Consider the following 22,034-nt stretch of genomic DNA (forward strand, 5'->3'; position numbering starts at 1 on the left):
CAGCATTCCACAGTAATGATATACATTCTGTCTTTGGGGAAGTTGCAAGAAGTCACTGAGGAACAGAATATGAAATATAAATATTCCAGCTAGTGGAAAATTACTAATTTATACATGCCCAGAAATTTGACAAGACAACGAGGAACTGCAGAAATGCTGCTTGGAAGTAGCCAGAGGGAATAATGTGAAATACTTGGGGTTATTTTCACAATACATTATATTTGTTGGGACTTCAAAACAATGGAGAAAAAACTTACACTGGAATATATTTACTAGCTACACTTATCCTCTGCATTCATCGATGTTGTGTGCTCCTCTGCTTCATGTCGTGAGCTGCACCAGTTTTGTTCTCAAGATACCAGGGGTTTTTTCTGGCTAAGCCTTTTCAGTAATTAATTGGATCCATCCACAGCATTCTCTCTTGCACCCTGAAAAAATCAAACCTTTAAAACAACAGGAGCAGACAGAACTCTCTATCAAGGAGAAAAATCAGTAGCTTAATATTTTGCTCTCTGAAAATACAATTTTGAATTTTTGAAAACCAGTTCTCTGTAAGAGTAGACAAACTATTATCCTGCCTACTTCCTCCATTTAACAGTAACTCGGGTGAAGTTAAAGCACTGAAACTCAACATCCTGGCATGTCTATCCTATTTAAAGAGGATTTGGTGGTGCTCATTTATAGAGCTCTGCCTAGGAGCTTTTCTCATCTTTAACATAAAGCTTACCTGAAGATACAAAATAGCTTTTGCTGTTCTTTATTAGCAGTTGGATATAGTTATTTACCTGTTTTCTGATATGGTTGCTTCTAAGACTGTCTGCAGCAGACTAAAAGGAAGCTTGGGCAGCAGATTCTGTTTAACTAAGGCAGCAGAATCCAGGAAAGGAGCTGTGCTAGGCCACATGCAATACGTATTGACTATTGAAAGCTCCACCTGTTTTGACTGTTTCAGGCAGCAGTAAGTTTTTTCTTGGAAAAGATTAGAGCCATGTATTGGCAAGAGTTTGTGGCAAACAGTTATTTTGAATTGTTCTTAAATTCTCACTTCTTGGGACATACAGATGATTAATATGAGTAGAAATGGGATATTGGGGAAGAGAACAAGATGTCCTTATTACCAATTAACATTATTTATTTTAACAAGGCACACTAAGATACATAACAAGTAACCAGACAGTTTTGCTGATTTCCCAACAGCTCAAGGGGTCTGCAGAGAAGATGCTCAGGTACTACCAGTTCCAGAAATCCATGGAAGATGAGAATCTGGCAAGCCCAAAACGAGTACCCAATCCTGTGTCTTACCTGCATAAAACTTACTTGCTGTCCCAACACTGACTTACTGCCACATGGTTTTCCAATATTCAGTCCAGTGTGGCCTGAGGTTCCTTCAGCTTTCATCATCTGGTACACGCAACATGAGTTGCATGCAGCCACCTGGTTAGATGCTGCCCCCAAAACCTCGATAAGCCTTTGGAACAAGGCAAGCAAATCAGTGTATGATCCAAGAGCAAAAAGTATATAGCTGCACTGAGAGTGAGCTTGAGAGCTTCTATTCCTAATTAGCAGAAACAGATGACAGTAGAGAAAAAACATCCAGGGCTTAGCCTAAATATCTCAACCCTAGTATTGATTGAGTTCCTTTTTATTGACAAGAATGGCTATGTGCATGAACTTCACTGCAACTCTGGTTTGTATTAAAAACCCCTCGCTGTTCTTTAAAGAATATTAGCCCTCGTGGACTCAGAGACATTTGACTGTGCTGTAGTCATCTCTGCTCCAGAATAAGGAGACATTCTTTTGTCCTTGCTTTTTTCACAGTTCATTTGAAGTCAAATGTTCATTTTTATCCTAACGTACATTACAAAGCAGATGGATGCCAATCATGGAATCAAGCTACAACTCAGATAAGTTCAAAAGCAATAACGCATTGACAGTATTGCTGTCTCTGCTCTTTACTAAGCTGTCATGTTACCTGTCAGGTTTGTTTAAGGCATCTTCATCTCCAACAAACCTGACATCAAGGACAGTCCCAGAAACATCAGCCATGGATACAACACTAACAGTCTGCCAGGAAGAAGTTCAGTACCTGGTTAAAGACTAGGTTTTTACAACTATTATGTCCATAAGCCTCTACAAAGCAGATTCCCTTTTCTGTTAACCTCTGAGCTTTACACTAAAGGCCAAGCATGGAATATTTGTGTTTGTCATCTCCATATTCTGTTAATTCCAGCTATCTGTAACAGTTACTCTCAGGTCACCTTCAGTTTAACCATACTCACAACAGCAATATTGTCTTTTATACTTCTATTACAACAAAGCAAAAATGGGTCTTCCAACCCCAAACTAACCACATAGAGCTCCAGCAATTAAATCTAACAGTTTCCACAGTATGATGGCAAGATCCTCTTGCACTTATCAAAAGATAAGCCACAGAAACACTTCTTCATGTAAGAGATACCTTTTTGCTCATCAGTTCCAACTTTGGTAGAAACATGGTAAGGTGGATCGCTATGTTCAAACAACTTTACCACAGAGATGTAGGTTATTGACAACAAAAGCAATTTCCTTCCACAGATCTGAAGAATTTCTATCTCTTTCCTAGGCAAGTAAGTACACAGCACCGACAGCACTAGGGTGTTACAAGCTGTGTCACACCTACATAGGTGTGACACATCTGTTGAGATGCTCCTTTCTCAGAGAGCACAGTACAAATGCAGATTACCTTCACAACAGGATCATGAAGCTTGTTGATGCCTGGCAGAAGCACACTTGCACTCTAAACTCAGAAGCAAAAAGATCAACTCAGACTTCAGTGGCCACAAGTATTTCTATGTGCCTAGATGTAGCAAACTAAATACAGTCCACTAGTGTAAACCCTTACAGTGCTTTCAGTGAGACTATTTCTACAGCATCTTTTGGAAATACATCAGCTCAGTACAAACAATGCTACCTAAACAGAAATAGGGTTCAAGGTATTAGAGCAGCACAACCACAACTGCATGAAACACTTTTTCCTCCATGCATAAAAAACTATGAAGCACACAAAAAAAAAGTGCTGTAAAACAAGAATCTCAGATCAATCAACAGAGAATAGACCAAGGAAGCACTGCTTGCAGCACACTTTAAATTAGTGTTTGGGAATCACAAAATGCTCAGCACCCAGAAGGAAACAAGTGCCATGGCGTACTCTACGATGAAATCAGGAACGAGTATTACTGTCAGATAAAGGGGGGGGGTGTGGGGAGAATATGCAAAAATGTATCACAAATGGTGTAATGTTTTATATGCCTCTCAACAGCTCATTCGAGAATCCTCCTGTTAATTCCTAGCACACCACATTGTGCTATTTAACAGCATTTAAGGTTTGTATAGACAAGATGTTTATGTGGAAAAAAATTCTTAGAAATTAGACCACTAGCAATTTCCATGGAAGAAAGTTGATTTTATCTGAGTAGAATTAGATTCAGGTTCTCTTTTCTACCTCTTTCAGAATGCACAATATTAAAAATAGAGATCTATATCAACACTGTAAACCTAAGCTGAAGTGGCGAGTTCTATTCTCTATCTGACTTGCTTTTAGTATGGACTATCTATCATATCTGTAGGGGTAAGATTATTAAATCATGTACATTTTCCACAATATAGGGTGATGAAGGATGTTAGCAGACATCTCAGATCTCCAGAAATCAAAACACCATTCAAATACTTTTTAAGTGATTGCTGCTACATAAAAATACCAATTCTTCAGAATACCACCACCAGATCTGGCTTTCTAGTGCCATAAAATAAACTGAAAATTTCCTATTTCTTTAGGACACAGAAGAAGGCCCAAAGACTTTATTTTTCTTTTGACATAGCATCTGTAACACAAGCGAGCATGTTAGGTACTCACACAACATACAGTTTTACACCTGGACATTTCATGATACAGAAGACATTGTTCCAGAAACTAAAGAAAAAACGTGAAAGTGTTAATCCAGATGTTTGGTAACATAAAGGCTGGTGCTTGGTAAAACCCAGCATTTTCAAAACTTGTAGAATTAAACCTCAAGTAAGCAATGACTTAGAGCAGGAAGTTACCATGTCAAGGCTTACAGATTAGATTTCATTAATTGCCTTGTCACAAACTGAAGTTACTCTCACACAGCTCTCATCACTGACTTTCAAGAACAAGTGTCTTCAAACAGTATCAAAAGAAATCTACTTCTACATTTTATTCTAAGCATTGAAACTGGTGTTTGCTCCAAGGTGGGGTAAAATAAAGCATTGTTCAAAACCACAGACCAATCCAATATAAATCAGTAACAGATATATATTTTGTAAGTTTTCCTTTTTTAAAAAAACCAACCAACTCCACACTTTTTGAGTAACAGTAAGGTATGTCAAAATAACCAGTCAGACTTCATTCAAATGAATTAGACAACTTTTACTAAATGAAAAAACCTACATTTAAAATATGCATTTAAAACAAAATGGAATTAGAAAAGAGACTGAAATCCATTTTAAAGAACTTGCTCAGTGTCAGAAATCAATGTATCTCTTGCACTATATAATGTGCCAGTTCATAAAACGGAAGTTACCAGAATCCTCAATTTAACATTTTCAAAGACAATACTGAAGTCAAGAGTTTTACATCTACTGATGCACATTTAGAATGGTATAAATCTGCAGCCTTCCCCCAAAGAATCTTACAAATTTGACAATATTCAGTAAAAGCTTTTGTAGTTATATCCAATAAGTATTGCATCCTAAAGCATCACAAATCTGTGCCTTTCATTTATCCTACTATAGTCTGTATCTTCTCTGTATCTTGCCATTTGTCAATGTTAACTCTTTTAAGAAAGGAGAGAGGTGAAAAGAAATACTGCGTAACTCTTGATCACGTACAGAAATTATTGCTACTATAGTACACTACAAAGCAGAAGTCTATACAATAGTACATGAAATTTGATCATGAAAATCCAAATGATATAATCTTTAGTGACATAAGCCTTACTATGAAGTTGGACATTCCTGTAGCATTTTCAGCTCACCACTCATCGTCTAGCCTATTTTACAGTGATGAACATCCATTTAAACACACCCTCTTTATGAAAAAAGAATGTCAGCTTTTAGAGGCTTAGCAAATAAGGATCTTCATGTTCTGTGGAACTATGTAAAATGAATTTCAATGCAGGTAGGGAATTACCTGGAAGCTAAGCATGCCAAAGGTGTTTCATGCTAATAAAACTAAAGCCAAGGTACCACTTAATCAAGTTACCAACTAGTAGGCAATACCATTTTTGTCCTATCTAAGTTAAATGAAGTGCCATCGCACAGTGTAACGTCAATAATTTAAAATAGTGTAGTGCACAAATCCATTGTGTGGCAGTTTAAGCTAAAATGTCAGGACAGGTTTTTCTGTCTCAGTGTATGTTGGCTGTCAAGCTGTCCAGTCTGGGCATTTGGGATTTAGTTTGTCTTTTAATCACTACTGTACTATAAACTTTGCCTTATAATAGGGCACACATTTGGGTGGCATTATTATGAAAAACGAGGGATTAGGGGGAGGATAAGAGATCAATGGCTGTTCTAAAACGCCCTTTCCTCATTTCAATTTCATAGCCAGGAAATAAGACTAGATACTGTATTCGCATCATTCTAGCTACAAAATAACCAAAGTAAAAGCAATCAAGCAACAATAAGACCACATTACACAAATGGAACATCATGCTCTCATCTGGTTTAACTATTACATCAAGTTTTAACTGGGATGTTGGTCAACTTTAAAAACCGTGGTAAATGTGAATATGTAAGTTGCAATAGTTTTCCTCCTAATTTTTCTTTTCACTCTATGCTGGATATTAGAACTTGGAGCTATGCTTGTTACAATACAGTGTCGCACATCTTTCTACTAGAAAAAATTAATAAAGATCCTTTACCCGTCTCTTTAAGTTAAACGTGTGACATCATAAAGGGTGTCAAATGGCTGGATGGTTTTACAGTGCACACTTATTATATACTGTAATATGGAGTTTTGTCCTTGACAGATCTGATGGTGTTTTCTACATTATTTCCTTTCTTCACCTCTTCTTCGGTGGATTAGCTGTGCGAGGTGGAGTGACTGGACGCCCAGAATTCAGTCCACCATACTGGTACTTGGCTTTCTTTTCAGATGGTTTCAATATCTTAGAGAAAATAAAGAAGTTCCTTTGAGTCAGCAACAACTAAGAACATTTCAAATACTGTTAAGCCAACATGAAACCTTGTTCAGCAGGAACAAGAGGGTTGAGGATGGTGGGGGGGAAATCACATCACAATCCTACAGATTTCTTAATTCTGCATACAACAATACTACTTCTACATCCTTCCAGTGCTATCACTACAATCGGGTGGGAACAGGAAAGAAAAGGGGTTGAAAACATGTCCAAGAGGAAATAGGGACTAAAATCTGATCAGAGTAACCATACTAAAAGGGTCCCTTATAGGCTATTAGTTCGCATAATCGGGTCGCATACCAATCGCATACCAGTCACCAGGCATGACTAAAAATAATCACCCAGTTAAACTTTGAAATGAGCATCTGAACAGAGTGAATAACTTAGTATGCAGTAGTTTGGAAAACATCAAATCCCAGTTGTCTGGAGAACAGTTGGTTTGCAGTTCAGTTGTTCACTAACACCAGCCTCCTGCACAGTCCTTTCTGTAGTTCAAGAATATCGCTCTACACTAACCATGAGCGCAGCAACAAGAAGACTAACTTGGTCCATAGAGCCCAACACCTACAGTAATACTTAATGCACAAATATATCATACCTGAAAGGAACACATCAGAGTTTCATCCACACTCATCATGCCCCCTGCATTGTCAAACTCTCCACAATAATTTGGAGCTGAAAATAGGGTGACCAACTGCCGTTTTGCAAAGAATTCATATCCATCTTCAACCACCTGTCAACATCAGAGAAATCAATACAGCTTACATAAGAAAAGATAAATTTTGAAGAAAAAAAGCTAATCTTGAGGTCAACAGGACTTTATATTAGAAAGATGACAAGAACTCATCAAAACAGTCTTTTATATCTTGACTTTCAGACAGGCAGGACAGGTTCATTCATTTTGTCTTACCTAACACTGAATGCCAAGCCAAGTAGCATACCCTGTGTCTGACACTTCCAGTGTTAAACATTCATCAGCTTGACTGTTCAGTATTTTCATAGCTGAAGTCCAATTATGCACTGCTAGTTTAAGTATTCCCAGCATTTTATGGTTTACACACAGCATGGGGATGTTTGACCTAATTAGTGTGGAGCCCACAAAACCTGGATACCATTTAATTGCAACTTGTCAAAATCAAGTTTCACTTACACTGGTGCTGATCCTACAAATCTCAAGTGCAGGCTTTTTTATAATTTTGATGCTCCAAAAGCAAAGTGGGGCTGACATATTTTGCCTAAGAGCATAACACACCTTTAAAGTCATGCAAGCAGTATGATGCATCAGCTAAGGATGTTCCCTCTTCCCCAAAATAGAAGCCTCATGTTACAACACAGTGAAACCAGTGCATCAATTGCTCACTTTGGTGCAGTCACCATGATCTTTTAAAAGACATACTTCTTTTACAAAGAACTGAAGTGACTATATGAATACAGGAAATTGGTAGCAATTTTGATCAGCAATTAAGAAATCTAGCCAGTGTGTGGAATGAATATTAAATTTTCTGTAGTGTTTTAGCGGTAAAATTACAAAGATAAATATTTAAGTGTTCTGATAGTGTACCCAAGCCTAACAGTGACACAAAATAAAGAGCCTATTTTTGTTTCACAGCAGGAAAGAGCTTTTAAAATTGACCAAATAATGAAATTGAAATATTATATAGGAAATTGAAACCTGATGTCCACCTAGGTAGGACTCTTGCTTAAAATAACTTAATTAAAAAAGCGCACTAAAAATGGACAATGCCAAAACCAACCTGATTTACTGAAATGTGCAGAAAGCAAAACAGTCTATGCCAAAGTATCCTAAACAGTTGAAACAAAGGCAAGACTGAAAGATTTTATGTACAGACTTGTTTCAGAAATATTCAAAATGCATTTAATACTTTGACAAAGTGAAGCAGAAGTAGTGTAAGCCACAATTACCAGGGAACTGTCTACTACTGAAATGGAAGAACTCTGAAACTTCAGTGTAAATCTCAAATTCAAGTCACTTTGCCATTTTAAGCTGGACACTGTACCTCTGATGTTTACATACATCAATCCAACATTTAGCAGACAGTACAAAAGGAAAAGATCAATGGAGATATCTAGTGTTAGTATTCTACTTCAATGACATTAGACACGCAGTTCAACATGAGTCAATAGATACAGCCTTACAGTCCCTTTATTAGGAAGATCTTTTTTTCTCTAAAAGTAACACAATGTAAATTAAGTTTCAAATATATCCTACTTATAAGGAGCACCAAAGAGGCAGAAAGACTAGGAGAGGTTTTAAGAAGCAACAGTAGCAAAGTTCATACCTGATGAGCTCGACAGATCAAATCCAGATCATGACGATTCAGAAATTTACTGACCACATCAGCACCAAAAGTGAAAGAGACCCCGCGATCATTTTCACCCCAACCTTGCACATCTTTGTCTGGGTCAGACCACAGCAAGTCACAGAGCAAACCTTTGAAAGATAACACAAGTGAAGATGCTAGTCTTCAGAGGTATCACTTCATAATATAAAACAGTTCTATTGTAATTAACAGAGCAATTCTCCTAAAGAAAATAAGTTTTAACAACAAATGTGGCAACATTTTACACTGCAACTCAAAAGGTATGTTGTGTGTAAGTCTGGAGATTGTTCCTCCTCACCAATGACAACACCTTGAGATTATAAGAGTCAGAGCCAAACAGTTCTCTGAAATAATATTTAATTGTAATACTCACGGTGTTTGAGGAGTTTAAAAATACTGAAATGCATGGGTATTAAAAGGCAACCATCAATTTTGCAGCACACCAAGAAAGTTTAGTTTGAAAGCTGCAGTAAATTAAAACATGCTATGCAAGGCCTGTCATAAATACAGCAAGTAGACTTGTACCATAAGCTTCTGAACATGGAACAGCTTTGATTCTTACCTTTCTCACCGTACATGAAGAACCTTAGGTGGCTAAATCAAAACGTAACAGCAAAATGCTGATATATTGTTTCAGGCAGCACTGTCAGTTTGTTCCGACCGCTGTTGACTTTTCAAAAAGCCTCATGACAACCACTCTGGAATCTAAGCTGGAACAATAAGCCTCTCTGGTGTTTTAGTAAGATCTTTTTTTCTCCTGCCAACAAAAGGTCAGCTAACTCTGGAGTTAAAACTGGGTACTAAAAAAAGATTTCTCTAGATCAACTGCAGTGCCTTTATACATAGAATTTTCAATGAGTTTTCACATGGGAAAGAACCAGGCCAATTTAACTACAACACAGACAAACATAAAAACATTCAAAAGGCATTTCACAGCTTGCCATGAAACTGTACTTTCTTTACCTGTGATGACTAACCCATAGACATTTAAATACTTAAGACCATTGTCATAATCTGAAAGATGTGTCAACAGGCTCCTTTATCCTTCATTCAAGCACTCAGAAGTTTGATTTACACCTGGTTATTTGCTGAACAAAATATTGAAGACATTATTTCCTAAATAGGAGATCCTTCAAGCTGTAGTCAAGTAAACCAATGTCTGAAACCTATTGCACAACTAGACCATTTTATATTTAATACAGTTATCAAATGGTCTTTGGCGCCAGACACAGCTGTTCTCTAAGAGAAGCTAAAATTTTATTTGCTTTTAGAAGACAAAGAACAGAACAAGCACAACTGCATCTTAGATACAATTTCTACCTAGAAATACACTACTGAATACAGACAGCATATGAAAAAAGCTTAGGTTTACTGAAATTTAGTTCTATATTGAGTAACTTGTTTTTCAAAACAACAGTTGCACTGCAATCCCTAATGGTTTCTTACCATGAATTTCCAGTAAGTGACAGAGGCTGCTTGTCTCAGCTGGTTAGGAAGTGCTTCCTCTTCTATTCTCTCCCCAAAATCAAACAATTTTTAGGCTTATACAGAGCAATAGGTTAGAATCGTTAGCAGTGGTATAAAAGAACACTGCAACAAGTTTGTCTAAACTGTGCTGCCCAGGTAGGTTTATATTTTAATATGCAACATCTACCATTGCAATAGCTTAGGCTGACCAAGAGCACACCATAATTTGGCTGATACAAGGCATTCAAGATTACACAAAACAGAGAGTTACAATCTCCTAATAAGCAAATGGTTGCCAATGCTGACCGAAACACATAACTTATGTCCTGGCCTTCACAAAATGCAAATAGCCCAGCATTTATCAAAGGCAAGTGATTTAAGTTGGAATACAAAGTTAGATTTGAGAAAACAGCTTCCAAACCACACAAAAATGCCACCTAAGTAAGAGGTCTTTAAATTGCAGTTCAAATTAAAAAGGCTTTTTTTCCATCAGGCTAAAAAAAACCCTCATGATGATCTAATCTTTGCACAGCCTCACAAACATCTACCAAAAACTTCTATATCTACACATTCACCAAGTGACACCTCTCCACAAGCAGATAGCTTTTAAGGGCTTGTGACTTTCATGGAAGTGAGACTACTTCAGTTTATTTTTCGTTTCCCACAAGATTTACTTCCATTATGTAATACTGGTTTCCTTAAGTACATCCAAAAGGCCAAGACATTCTACGTCACTGTATCATATGCACACATGTTTCATTTTCCCTCTGAGAGTACACATAATTTTGCTTTCACAAGCAATAGCATTAAGACTACAAAACACTACACAAAACAAAAGCCTTTTAAAAAAAACCAAACCTCTACACTTATTTTTAGGGGGTATTAAGAAGACATATGACTACAGTGGAGTGTCCATGGAAACCAGAATTACATTCTGAAAGGGCATTCCTGAAGTGGGGGTGGCTAGAGCAGTACTAATCGTCTCTTGAACAGAACTATCTTTCCCGAGAGCTCTGATAAACGTAAAGATTGACTCATTTGTACTGACATTTATTTGATTATGCACTGAGTGAATAAGTAGCATAAAAGGAAGAACAATGTAGTAATTTATACTACAGAAACACTCATTCACTAGTCTATAACACTTCTCAGTGTCAAGTGTGTATATACTAGCTTGCATACAAGTGTGGTTGTTTAAGGCACAGTAGATATATTAATATTAGTCCCTTAATTATTGCCATGCATCAGCACTGAGGAAAATTACATGAAGCAGAATTCTTGTATTCCAAGGTTTAACTGTAATTGTAGTTTACGTTTTAAAAAAGGTTTAGATCTCGTATTTCCTCTGAAAGTTAATTCAGACCGCTGTTGAAATCAACACTAAAAACTATCCCATTGTACTGCTAGAGTCTTTTCAATCCACTAGTAAAAAAAAATTTAATAAATGGGACACTGAGTATTATTAGTTGAACCATTCAAAAGAACATTGTACAGAAAGCACTGGCAACTTGCATCCAAAATTTCTAAACATTAGAAGAAAATTTCACAACTTTCACATTGATAGATGCAATTGAAATCCCAACTGCAGTGAAGAAGGAGTTGTATTTTCAAATTTAAAGGAGACAAGGTCTCAAGTAGAGAGAAGCCCAAATACTTTAACAGTTGGGAATCCTTGAACAGTTATGTTCTTTGATAGACTAAAAGATTTGTTTGTGTGTGCCTAACTAAGGCAAGAAAAAGAACTAGCTGTTCAGTTTCCTTTATCTTTCATTAGATTTCCCAGTTGTTTAAAGGGCAACTTGTGAACAATGTATCCAAACTTGAATAATGTATCCTACTCTGTTATAACAGGCAATAACAATCTTGACCAAAGTGCAATAACCTCTAAGGTATCAGATAAAGGAGCCATCAGGAGGAACAAGACTCACACCCTACACAGGCATCAAGAATATTGTACTGTGAACAAAGGTTGTGTTAAGTCATCATACTGCCTGCACACAAATTGATTAAACCTGTTCCATCATTAAGATCTATTTACAGTAAATTCCATGCCACTCACCTGTGTCAGGAACATCTGTAGGTCTCATAATTCTCCGGATCTGCTCCATTGACTGGAGATCTGGAGACAGTCCTGTAAAATTACAAGAAAACAAGTGACTTATATATGTATTTTACCTGCAAAAAAGTTCCAGAGAACACAAAATTTCAGGTTCAAAATCATACAGCATCCATTGTTTCCACTGCAATATAAACAAAAGGTAGTTTGCTGTAAGACAAGTTGTTGAAAAGAGGGACAGATACTAACGCAAGTGAAATTAGCAACGGGTTTTAATTATCATCCTTTTAGCCACACGGCACAGACCTCTACAGTTAAGGACATTATCTTAAACAGCTTACAACCATAAAAATCAGTTAGGTTAGGAAAGACCTCTGAGATCACCGAGTTCAAACATTAACCTAACACTGCCAAGGACACTACAGAGAACCGGCGAAGGATAGCATTCCCATTATTGAACACAAACTGGGTGCAGACAGCTTTCCTTACAACCACCTTCCTTTAGAAAAGCTAAAGGAAAAATCCCCTGCCAAGGTCTGAAAGACTACAAGACAAAGCAGCCTGGAAGTGTAACTAGAATCATAAGTCAGATCTGAATGGCACAGTTTTATCACCCAACAGCCAAGCAGCACTCACTGGATTCTGTAAACAAACACTAGACTATGCAACTGCAATAGTTAAGGACCAGAGAGGTGGTCATCTACTATAGCCCAGCTGCTCAGTCATTTGTAAAACCACAGTACTTCAATTACTCAAAAAAATCACTTACAATAATGCCACAGTTATTTTTCTGAAGTTTTGCCATTCACATGCAATTACAACCTAAGCATGGGATTCGAAAGCCACCCTTTGAGCAGTTTACACAGTTTAAAGCTTCTCTACTGGAGGAACACAGGCATGAAAGATACGCTCTAGAATCTTAACAAGTCACTTAGGACCCTTATTTAAGGACATAAATGACTTAGGCCAAATTAGCTAATTAAGAGAATTGTAAACTTTAGAATATCAAGACCCAATTTGTGATGAAACATATTTTATATTACCAAAGCATATCCATTTGAGTCAGTCCAGAACTCTGAGCAGGACAGAAGAAACCTTATCATTGGAAAGGAGTTACCATGTACAATAATTTCAGGTAACAGAGTTTGCACAGTGGCAATGTGTGTGTTACAGGAGCAACACGCCAATGTTCTTTAATTGGATACAAAGACTTGAGGAACTTTTCCTCCAAGTGGTAGATTATTTTTGTTGAAGCACTCTTGCAATAAAGAGCAAGCTTTATTCATCACCAGCTTGTTAAAGCTGCCTTCATGATATTACCTTGAGGTTGTAAGGGAGGGCAGAAGTCTTACATTAAACAGCTTATGAAAGGAGTTTTAGGCAAGTCTACTTAAAAAACAATACAGGAATACTAATATAAATTCAAGTAGATAACCAGCTTTTAAACTGACCAACCTACCACTTCCCCTTCCCCAGATCTGCTCTATTTGTGTACATGTTACATTAGCACTCAGCAACACACTCAGAGAGCAATGGGCAAGCTCGGTGAAATAAGCACAACCAGTTTGTGACCTTCTTTGAAGTTACTGCTCTCAGCATTTCAGGTTGCACCCAAAACATCTTTCGCCCCTGGAAGTGTTCAAGGCCAGGTTGGATGGGACTCTGAGCATCCTGGTCTAGTGGAAGGTTCCCAGCTCACAGACAGGGAGTTGAAACTAGGTGATCTTTAAGATCCCTTCAAACTCAAACCATTCTATGATTCTTTAAAAAGGAAATCTCATTAAAACCCACATCTGAACCCCATGGCTGTTAATTCTTGTGCTATTTTACGCTAGTGTAAAATAGTAAAATCCCACAAAACTGCCCACACATTTGTAGACCTCTTTGTAACCACCCAAGAGGTCTTCTTTTCCCAAGTATTTTCCTAACTCCCCCTGCACAAAAAGAAATAGCTCATGTCTCAAATTCCTATCTATAGATAAAAGTTGTACATGATCGGTATTAAATGAAGTAAATAAGAATGCAAACACAGGCTAAAGCTCACTGTCAAGCTGCTGCCACCTACAATGTACTAAAAGTACACCATTAAGCTTTCCTGTCCCATACAGCTAAGCACCAGTACACTATCTTTCTGAAGTGTAAGACCTCCTCTCCCATGAGAAGACAAAGAATCGTCATTACTGCTGGCAGACTTAAACCTCAACATACATTTCATTGTCATTAATGTCACAAGAAAAACAGAATTCCAGAGCCTGAAAATACAATATAAATGCAGTATTTTACTAAACTAACACAACTCCCATCTCAGAGCTTAAATCCAACATCAGACGAATATATTTAATCAACATGACACTACAACATGAACCTTATTTATAAAAACTTGAAAGTAATCATGTAAGTTCTCCAAAGATTAGAACTAGACACTGGTGTCACAGATAAAAGGGGAAAACTGTAGAGAATACAAAGCAGAGAAAAATGAAAAAGTTGGAAAGTTACAGAATAAGCTTTAATGAAGTGAGATAAAGAGCAAAGTGAGAAGTCAATTGAGAGGACAGCCAGAAAAAGGACAAATTATGACAGGTATGAGCAATGTATAAAGAGTGGGAGTGGAGAGGGAGGTGATGGGAAGGATACAATATAAGATCCTTTCAGCAGCACAAACATTTAAAAACAGGGATAGCAAGAGTGGTTTGACTTATACTGTGAGATAAAAAACTCAAAACACATGCCCAGAAAACTCTAGACAAAAAACATAACTCAGGATCTTAAGTTACTGTAGATAGCCTACTGGGGTTAAGTTAGGTGCCTTCTGTTTTACTATGTTATGCGGTTTTGCAAAGTTTTATTATATATCCCAGAGGACAATATTTTTAAAATAAACTATGCAAAAATGCGCAATATAGTAAAAAAGGCACCTACCTGATATCTACATGCTAGCTTCAACCTCCAGCAGAGTTGAATGGTTTGTGTTGCTGCCTCAGTGTTTATTATAGTAGTATCATCATGAAAAGGCGTTGACAGTCCATTACTTCATTGGATCTGGAATGCAGTTTGGATAGGACTGGAGAAGAGTGGAAAAAGGGCAAAACTTATTCATGTGCTGAACGTCCACTTCCATTTATTAGGAGCACACAGCACATTAGTAATCTTTTTGCTTTATTTCACAGCTGCAGATCAGTTGTGAGTGATAGTAATTTTGGTTACAGATGAAGCCCATGCAAGTTTAAGGGGCAATTAGCAATCAGCAAAGAAGTAAATACTGCTTTTCGTAAGAGGATCCTTAAAGCACACTACATACAAAATAACTTCTTGCTTAATCAAGTAGGAAAATTTTAATTCTTTCCCTCCTCATTTACAATAAAACTTTAAATCTTTTTTCTTGAAAAACAGCGTTCTAAGCTTCTTTCTCGTAATTTGGGTCTCAATTGCACACAGAAAACTACCAGTTTTGTCACAGCATTCCACTCTACCTCCTAAACTGCTTCGATTACCCTCCACCTAAACTTAATTGTTTGCCTGAAACACTCCAGTATTTTTGTCACCATTCGTTCCCAGAAACCACAAAATTCAAAAAAGTAGGATGATAGTAAGAGAGTAATTCTTTCACATCCTTTCTTTGGAGACAAATTTATTACAAGTGTTTTTAGACACTGATAATTGGCTACCTCGGTGCAGAAGTGATTTTTGTATCTCACATTTTTAAAACTTGATCCAGCTCGTAAGATAGTTCTTGAAAAAAAAAAGTACCATACTGCTTAAGAACAAGACTAAAAGATGACCTGTAAGAAAACAAGATGCAAGAACACCCTTCATCATCTTAATAGCACATCCTATATAGGCAGAGCTCTTGCAACTAATAAAGGCAGGATGGAAGCCAGCAATACAACCTCAAAGATTCTCCTCAGGACTTCTGGATCACACAGTTCTTAACTCCAAATGGATCTGTTCCAACTAGAGATTTCGGCAGTGCTTTCACTTCCACTAACTTCCATCTCACTGACAACACAGGTGTGACACCTACCAAAACATTTCTAGATCACTCAGTGCAAGGCATCAAGTTGCTTATTAATGGAGGCAGTTGCAAAGACAGCTGCAAAAGGCAGGATGGCTCTTATTACAAGTAATTTTAAATTCTTGTCAACTGTTTTGACACTGCAAGCTCCTGGAAATCTGTTAAGCATCACTGCCTGTAAAGTCATGGGGAGGCCCGTTCTACAAAGAAGAGAGCCCAGGTAAGTTCCCAGATTCAGACAAGTCAAAACCCTCAGTCAGATCAACACCAAGCATTTTTTCCAGTACAAGAACAGAGCAACACTGGGACAGGTGCCCACAGAATGTAGATTTTCTAATAACAAAGGCTTTTTGGAGTCCATGCAAGCCATGGTTGACCTGCTCCAATGTTAACAAGTGTCTTGCTTGAAGCCCCAGGCTTGACTGTGTAACCTTAGAAGTCCCTTCCACCAACATGTTATGAAAACAGCTAAAGAGATCAAGACTATAGAGCTTTCTTTGTGAAAGTTATTCTTCACTGCTAAGGATGCTAACATTAGCTAAGGCTAATAGTAACAGCAAAAAGTCATGTGGTACATTAGGCAATAATTCTAGCATTCAGTATTTTTCAGAGAGGGATACACTGAGGGAATATTTACAGAGGTACTTCCCCCTCAGGCATGAGAGGGCCATGAGTATCAGGTAAGAATGATATCTGTCTACTGCCAAGTGCATAGGAAAGCTCAAGGCATAAAAGTGACCTTTACAGGCAATACAAGGTTAAACATCTCCAGCTGAATATCAGGTATGCTCATCCACACCCATTTGGTATAGCATTAACCCAAAGAGCAGTGTAGACACAGTTTTAAAAGCAGCCATCAGCTTACCTCCATGACAACAGAAGATCTTCTCATCCACAATGGCTGCAATAGGCAGGCAGTTAAAACAGTCTGTGAAGGTCTTCCACAGCTTGATGTTAAATCTCCGCTTGCCTGCGAGAACAGTGTGTGGCATTAGGAAGAGAAGGCTGGTTTTTTAAAGCCAACCAGTAATACATATCACAACCTGACCAAAAATGTTAGCAAACTGTCTTCATAGGGCTTTCTTTCTGTTAGCATAGTTAAGTCTCAATCTCTTACAACAGCATTTCAAGGACAGCAGAAAACAGTAATGCTCTTGAGTGACTTTAACCTTGGTTCGAAATGTATTTTTAGAAAGTTTCAAAGCAGCTTCACAGAGTGTTGAAACCCTTGCAGCATGAGAGTCAGTACTAGAAGCATCTTCAAAACACAATATTAGTCTGTTACAATCTTTCAAAAGTAATGGGTTTTGCTTACATTCATCATAAAATCCATAGATCCGATTGATGCTAGCACACTCGTGATTTCCTCTGAGGAGAAAGAAGTTTTCTGGATACTTGATTTTATATGCCAGTAATAGGCAAATTGTTTCCAGAGACTGTTTGCCTCTGTCTACGTAATCTCCAAGGAAAAGATAATTAGCTTCTGGTGGGAATCCTCCATATTCAAATAATCGAAGTAAGTCTGTATACTGACCATGAATATCACCTGAATAAAAAAAATGTTTACCAAGGATTAGTGCAACAACAAAGACTACACAAGTCAAGAACTTAAGCCAATTATTTTCTATTCACTGATTTCAAAAAAGGCATTAATATTGCCTTTTAAAACTGGCAATATTTATCAGAGAAGTAAGAACTATGCTAATATTAAAAACTGAAGTACTCCCTAAATATAAATAGCTCATACTATCTGCAGAACTGCTATGTCAGGTATGAATCCAATATGAAAACTAAAAGCTACAGAAGTCCTCACAATTAAGCATAAGCTTTCCGACCAACCTTTAATTTGTTCAAATTACAACAAGGTCAGAAAGACAACCTCTAATTAAACAGGTATATAACCGGGAAGCAAATGTATTAAGAAAAAGACATTATTTACTGCAAAAACAGATCAGTCAAGAATTCAAACAGACTGGAGAGAAACTGAACATTGTGTTGGCAAAGAGACCTTACTTTAAAGATCAGCTCCCTGTACTAAGATTCCCACCCCCCAGCATTTAGACTAACTCCTCCTTTGATGCAATTATTCATGTAAAAACAATACAAAGACTCAAAGACTGATATTTCTTACAAGATATTCAACCCTGCAGGTTGTTCTTAGGAAAAATAACTGTCATGTTACTCATCACACTGCCAGCTTTAAAATTAAGCAGGTTTTCCATGGAACAGCTCTGTGCAGCAATTACATCACCACATACTAGTCAAAGCCAACTATCTGTGAGTTGTCCCTACGGTTGAAGATATCAAAGCTGCTCTACAATAACTTGTAGAACACATACACTGTACTCCAGCTGACTGCAGAACTCATCACCAGTGACTGAATGCAAAAAAGATATGCAAAAAGCCTTCAGTGCAAGCTGTATGCTATTTAAACTAAGTAGCTCCTGGTCCCATACACAAAGCATTACATAAATGCATTTTCACTTCTGCTGCTTGTTCAGAGGCAAAATACTGACTTTGCTCAGCACAGTTATTCTCTAGCAAAGTACTAGCTACTATGGCCTCAAAAGAGGAAAAAAAAAAAACCCCACACAACTTTCTCCATCTTAAAAAAGGTTCCCAAACCTGTATGCTCTCCAATTCAATTCTTAAAGCATACAGTGGTAAGAATACATGTTATATTACATTCCACTTTACACTTTCCATGAGAAATGCAATATTTCCTTCTTCAGGTAGCATTCTTCCATAACTATTTCTCACTCAGGGAGAAGAATAACCTTCCAATTTTCATCTAATAAACGTTACTATTATCCACTACCCAATTCCAGACACAACCTGAAGTTTCACTGGCTAAAATCTTTTTGTGTGTGTGTTGCAACAACAATGATTCCTATTTAAGTAATATTTAGAAGTCTCCAGGTCACAATCCAAAGAAAACAGACTCCCCAAAAAGTCATTTCTATGCTGAGTGTAGTACTCCAGAATCACATTATCAATATGTTCCCCAGACTTCAACACTAACAGAATTACCTACCAAGTAAGCATACTGAGAAAATATTATTATTGTGCTCACAGTCTTGAACGACTTTCAGTTACATACGAGCCCACACATGAGGAAACAATGCACTTAGTGGGTAAAAGAACATTTTATAGAAACGATTTTGTAAAGGGACCAAAGCATTTACTATTCCATTCAAGGTATTCAGCATTTTAAAATACAGCTTAGTATGAGCACAAGTTGAATTGAAGTCTACCAGATACAAAGCCTTAAGAGCAAAAGCCATATCTATTTTAAAATGGACATTTACATAAGAGTTTCTTTCATCTTACATTATAAAACAGCCATTCAAGATGTAAGAGCTGATTTTGAACTGACTTGATTGTAAGACAAGACAATCCTATAATGGTTCCTCAGGCATTGCCTGAGCACACTAAAATAATAGTTCAAAGCTGTACCAGCTGCATATTTTGCTTTTGGTGAAAATTATCATCTTCCTTTCACTTTTATCTAAATGCATCTTTGACAATTGCTCTAATATTAAATTCAGATGCACCTGACACTTCCTGGTGCTTTCACTGTGTTTGGAATCAGATTTAAAAATAACAAATGCCTTAGTTAACTGTGCATTAGCCCCCCTATTACTGTTCATCTAACCGTGCTTTCAACTGTCTCAATTTAAGCAAACGAGAAAAAACTAACTTTGAAGTAGGCTAATTATTCTTTGCAGACCTTGACTTATGCTCAGTCTACCTGAGCTTCTGTGTTTTCTTTATCTCGGAATACGATGAGACTGTACTACGCTGAAAAGACTAAAGTGAACACAATGTGATAAAGCTGGATTTACCTTCACCTTTATGTCAGTAGGAAAGCTAGTCTGGTTTTTCCTCCCCACCCTACCAAGCAATTAGTCATTTAAAAATGACTTTGCCCTTAGTGGTTTGTCTGTGGGTTTGGCTGTTTTGTTGGGTGTTTTTTAAATTGGTAATATCCTCTCAATGTGAGAAACACTGCTACATTAGGTCTGCCAGGAAGCCTAATGTATCTTTTGAGCATGCAAATAATAACAAAGTCAGAGACTGCTTCCACTTTAATACTATGACATTTTAGGAAGCCTAACTCAAGTAATTTTATGCATTTCAAGACCATGCGTATTGTTAATAAATAAATTGAAGGGTGATTACAACCCAGTATTTACAATACTTCAGTTAAGTTTTTTTACAAGCTCGCATACCTATTAACAACAGTGAACTTTGGAAGAAGTCTAGCATCTTATACAGCCTTAGAGAGGTAAAGAACACACACATTATTCGTGTTACACAGTAATAATGATGTTTGTCAAAACTTGTTGTAAAGCTCAAGGAATTTGTTACATGGCAACTAAGCCTAATTTAACAGTCTGCATTTTACTTTCTCAGTTGAAACATTACCAATGCTTTCTGTTTTTCAAGTGTTCCATTTCACAAGGTCTTTCTTTTGCTTATGCTTTGAAGTGAGCAACTACAACATGCGTGTGTTTTTTTTAAAAGCAGCTAACTTCTTTCTGAAATAGTGATCTAAAGAGTAGCAGCTCTGTGCAAGCAAGGGACGGGCTGCAAAATTTACACTAGATGAGGGTACAAGCAGCCCTTTTCACCAAGGGAACTTGCTCTCAAATAGTACCAGGAGCATCAGCAATCTACCAACAGCTAGCTGCTTTTTCTTCACTTAATCCAATCTAAATTGAAAATTACATTTAAGATTTTGAAGACCTCACTCTAATGCCAACTCATGCTCACTTGCCCATCTCAGTATTCTTCCAACCCACCTAGCACACAACTAGATTAAAACAGCTACATAAAATACGTATCAATTTTACATACCACAAATTTTCAGAGGTGCCTCTAGTTCCAAGAGAATAGGCTGGCTAAGAAATATTTCTCGTGATTTTATGCACAAGCCCCGAACTTCTGCTTCGGTCATCTGAACGATCTTCCCAGGACGACATCCTCGTACTGAAATGAGATATTTAACATTCGAAGGTCACTATCACACAGATATACAGCAAAGTCCAAATGATCTGTATTTGAAACCTATATTTGACAAAAAGCGAGCAGCACATTCCACATATTTACCAAATGCCTTGGAAGTATGTAGTCCAATGAATTCTAAAATTAATCTCTGACAGTGTGGTATTCTGTGCTTTAAAGTCTGTATGCCTTCCTGTTAAATCAGGCTCTCAGAAGAAAACAATTTAATTCTTGTTTTTGCCCATATTTGAATAAATAGCAACTTCAAAAAGTTTTTAATTTAACAATCCCATTATGTTAGAGTAGTCACCATAGAAAAAAAAAATCCTGGGAATCCCAAACCTGGAAACAGTTCCATATTAGCACAAAATAAATTTCTTCAGGATTGTTACGTTCAACAGGGCTAGTAAATACCACAGAAAAACCATAGGCACGTTTTCTTAAATTTTCGGCAGCTGAAACTGCCATGTTAGAAACATCCCACAAAAAACTATGATAGTTTGATGAAATTTTCAATCATATATAATGGCTCAAGTTACTGAAACCTTTACAGCCAAGGATATTCTAATTAGAATGAAATTGAATTCACGAAACCTGTAAGTCAGGTACTCAGACCTATATTTAGCACTAAGTTTTCAAAAGCATTTGCATGTCATTGCACTCCAACCAACATCCTCTGGCAAGTTCATCTGCAGCTGCTTCTTTCTACAAATATCTGCATGATTCCTCTGTCAGAGGCTTTAATGTGTCTTTAATGAGGCAGCAAAATAGAACAAATGTGTCTGCACTTTGGCTGATCCAGTTCAGTCTTGCATCTCAGCATAAAGCAAACTTCAGAGTTCAAACTAATAAGCCAGAATGTATCAGTGTGTACAACAGGCGAACATCCTGTCCTGCCATCTGTTTCAGATGAAAGCAATGTTCAGCACTGAACCACAGCAGTACCTACAAGG

At 37.2% G+C, this 22,034-nt stretch overlaps 1 protein-coding gene across 1 annotated transcript in view; it reads right to left on the bottom strand.

Moving 5' to 3' along the window:
- Positions 1–3,822: 3,822 nt before the first annotated feature.
- PPP1CB (protein phosphatase 1 catalytic subunit beta) overlaps positions 3,823–22,034 on the bottom strand; it is a 29,982-nt gene continuing 11,770 nt past the window's right edge. Inside the window, exons 2-8 of the mRNA XM_032684601.1 lie at positions 20,935–21,066; positions 17,390–17,620; positions 16,940–17,044; positions 12,066–12,137; positions 8,498–8,649; positions 6,796–6,930; positions 3,823–6,167 (exon numbers count right to left, since the gene is read on the bottom strand). Coding sequence (XP_032540492.1) covers positions 6,063–6,167; positions 6,796–6,930; positions 8,498–8,649; positions 12,066–12,137; positions 16,940–17,044; positions 17,390–17,620; positions 20,935–21,066 — 932 coding nt within the window. The 3' untranslated portion in view covers positions 3,823–6,062. The remainder of the gene's footprint in view (positions 6,168–6,795; positions 6,931–8,497; positions 8,650–12,065; positions 12,138–16,939; positions 17,045–17,389; positions 17,621–20,934; positions 21,067–22,034) is intronic.

This window comes from Chiroxiphia lanceolata, chromosome 3, assembly GCF_009829145.1.
Source record: "Chiroxiphia lanceolata isolate bChiLan1 chromosome 3, bChiLan1.pri, whole genome shotgun sequence".
Classification (NCBI taxonomy): domain Eukaryota; kingdom Metazoa; phylum Chordata; class Aves; order Passeriformes; family Pipridae; genus Chiroxiphia; species Chiroxiphia lanceolata.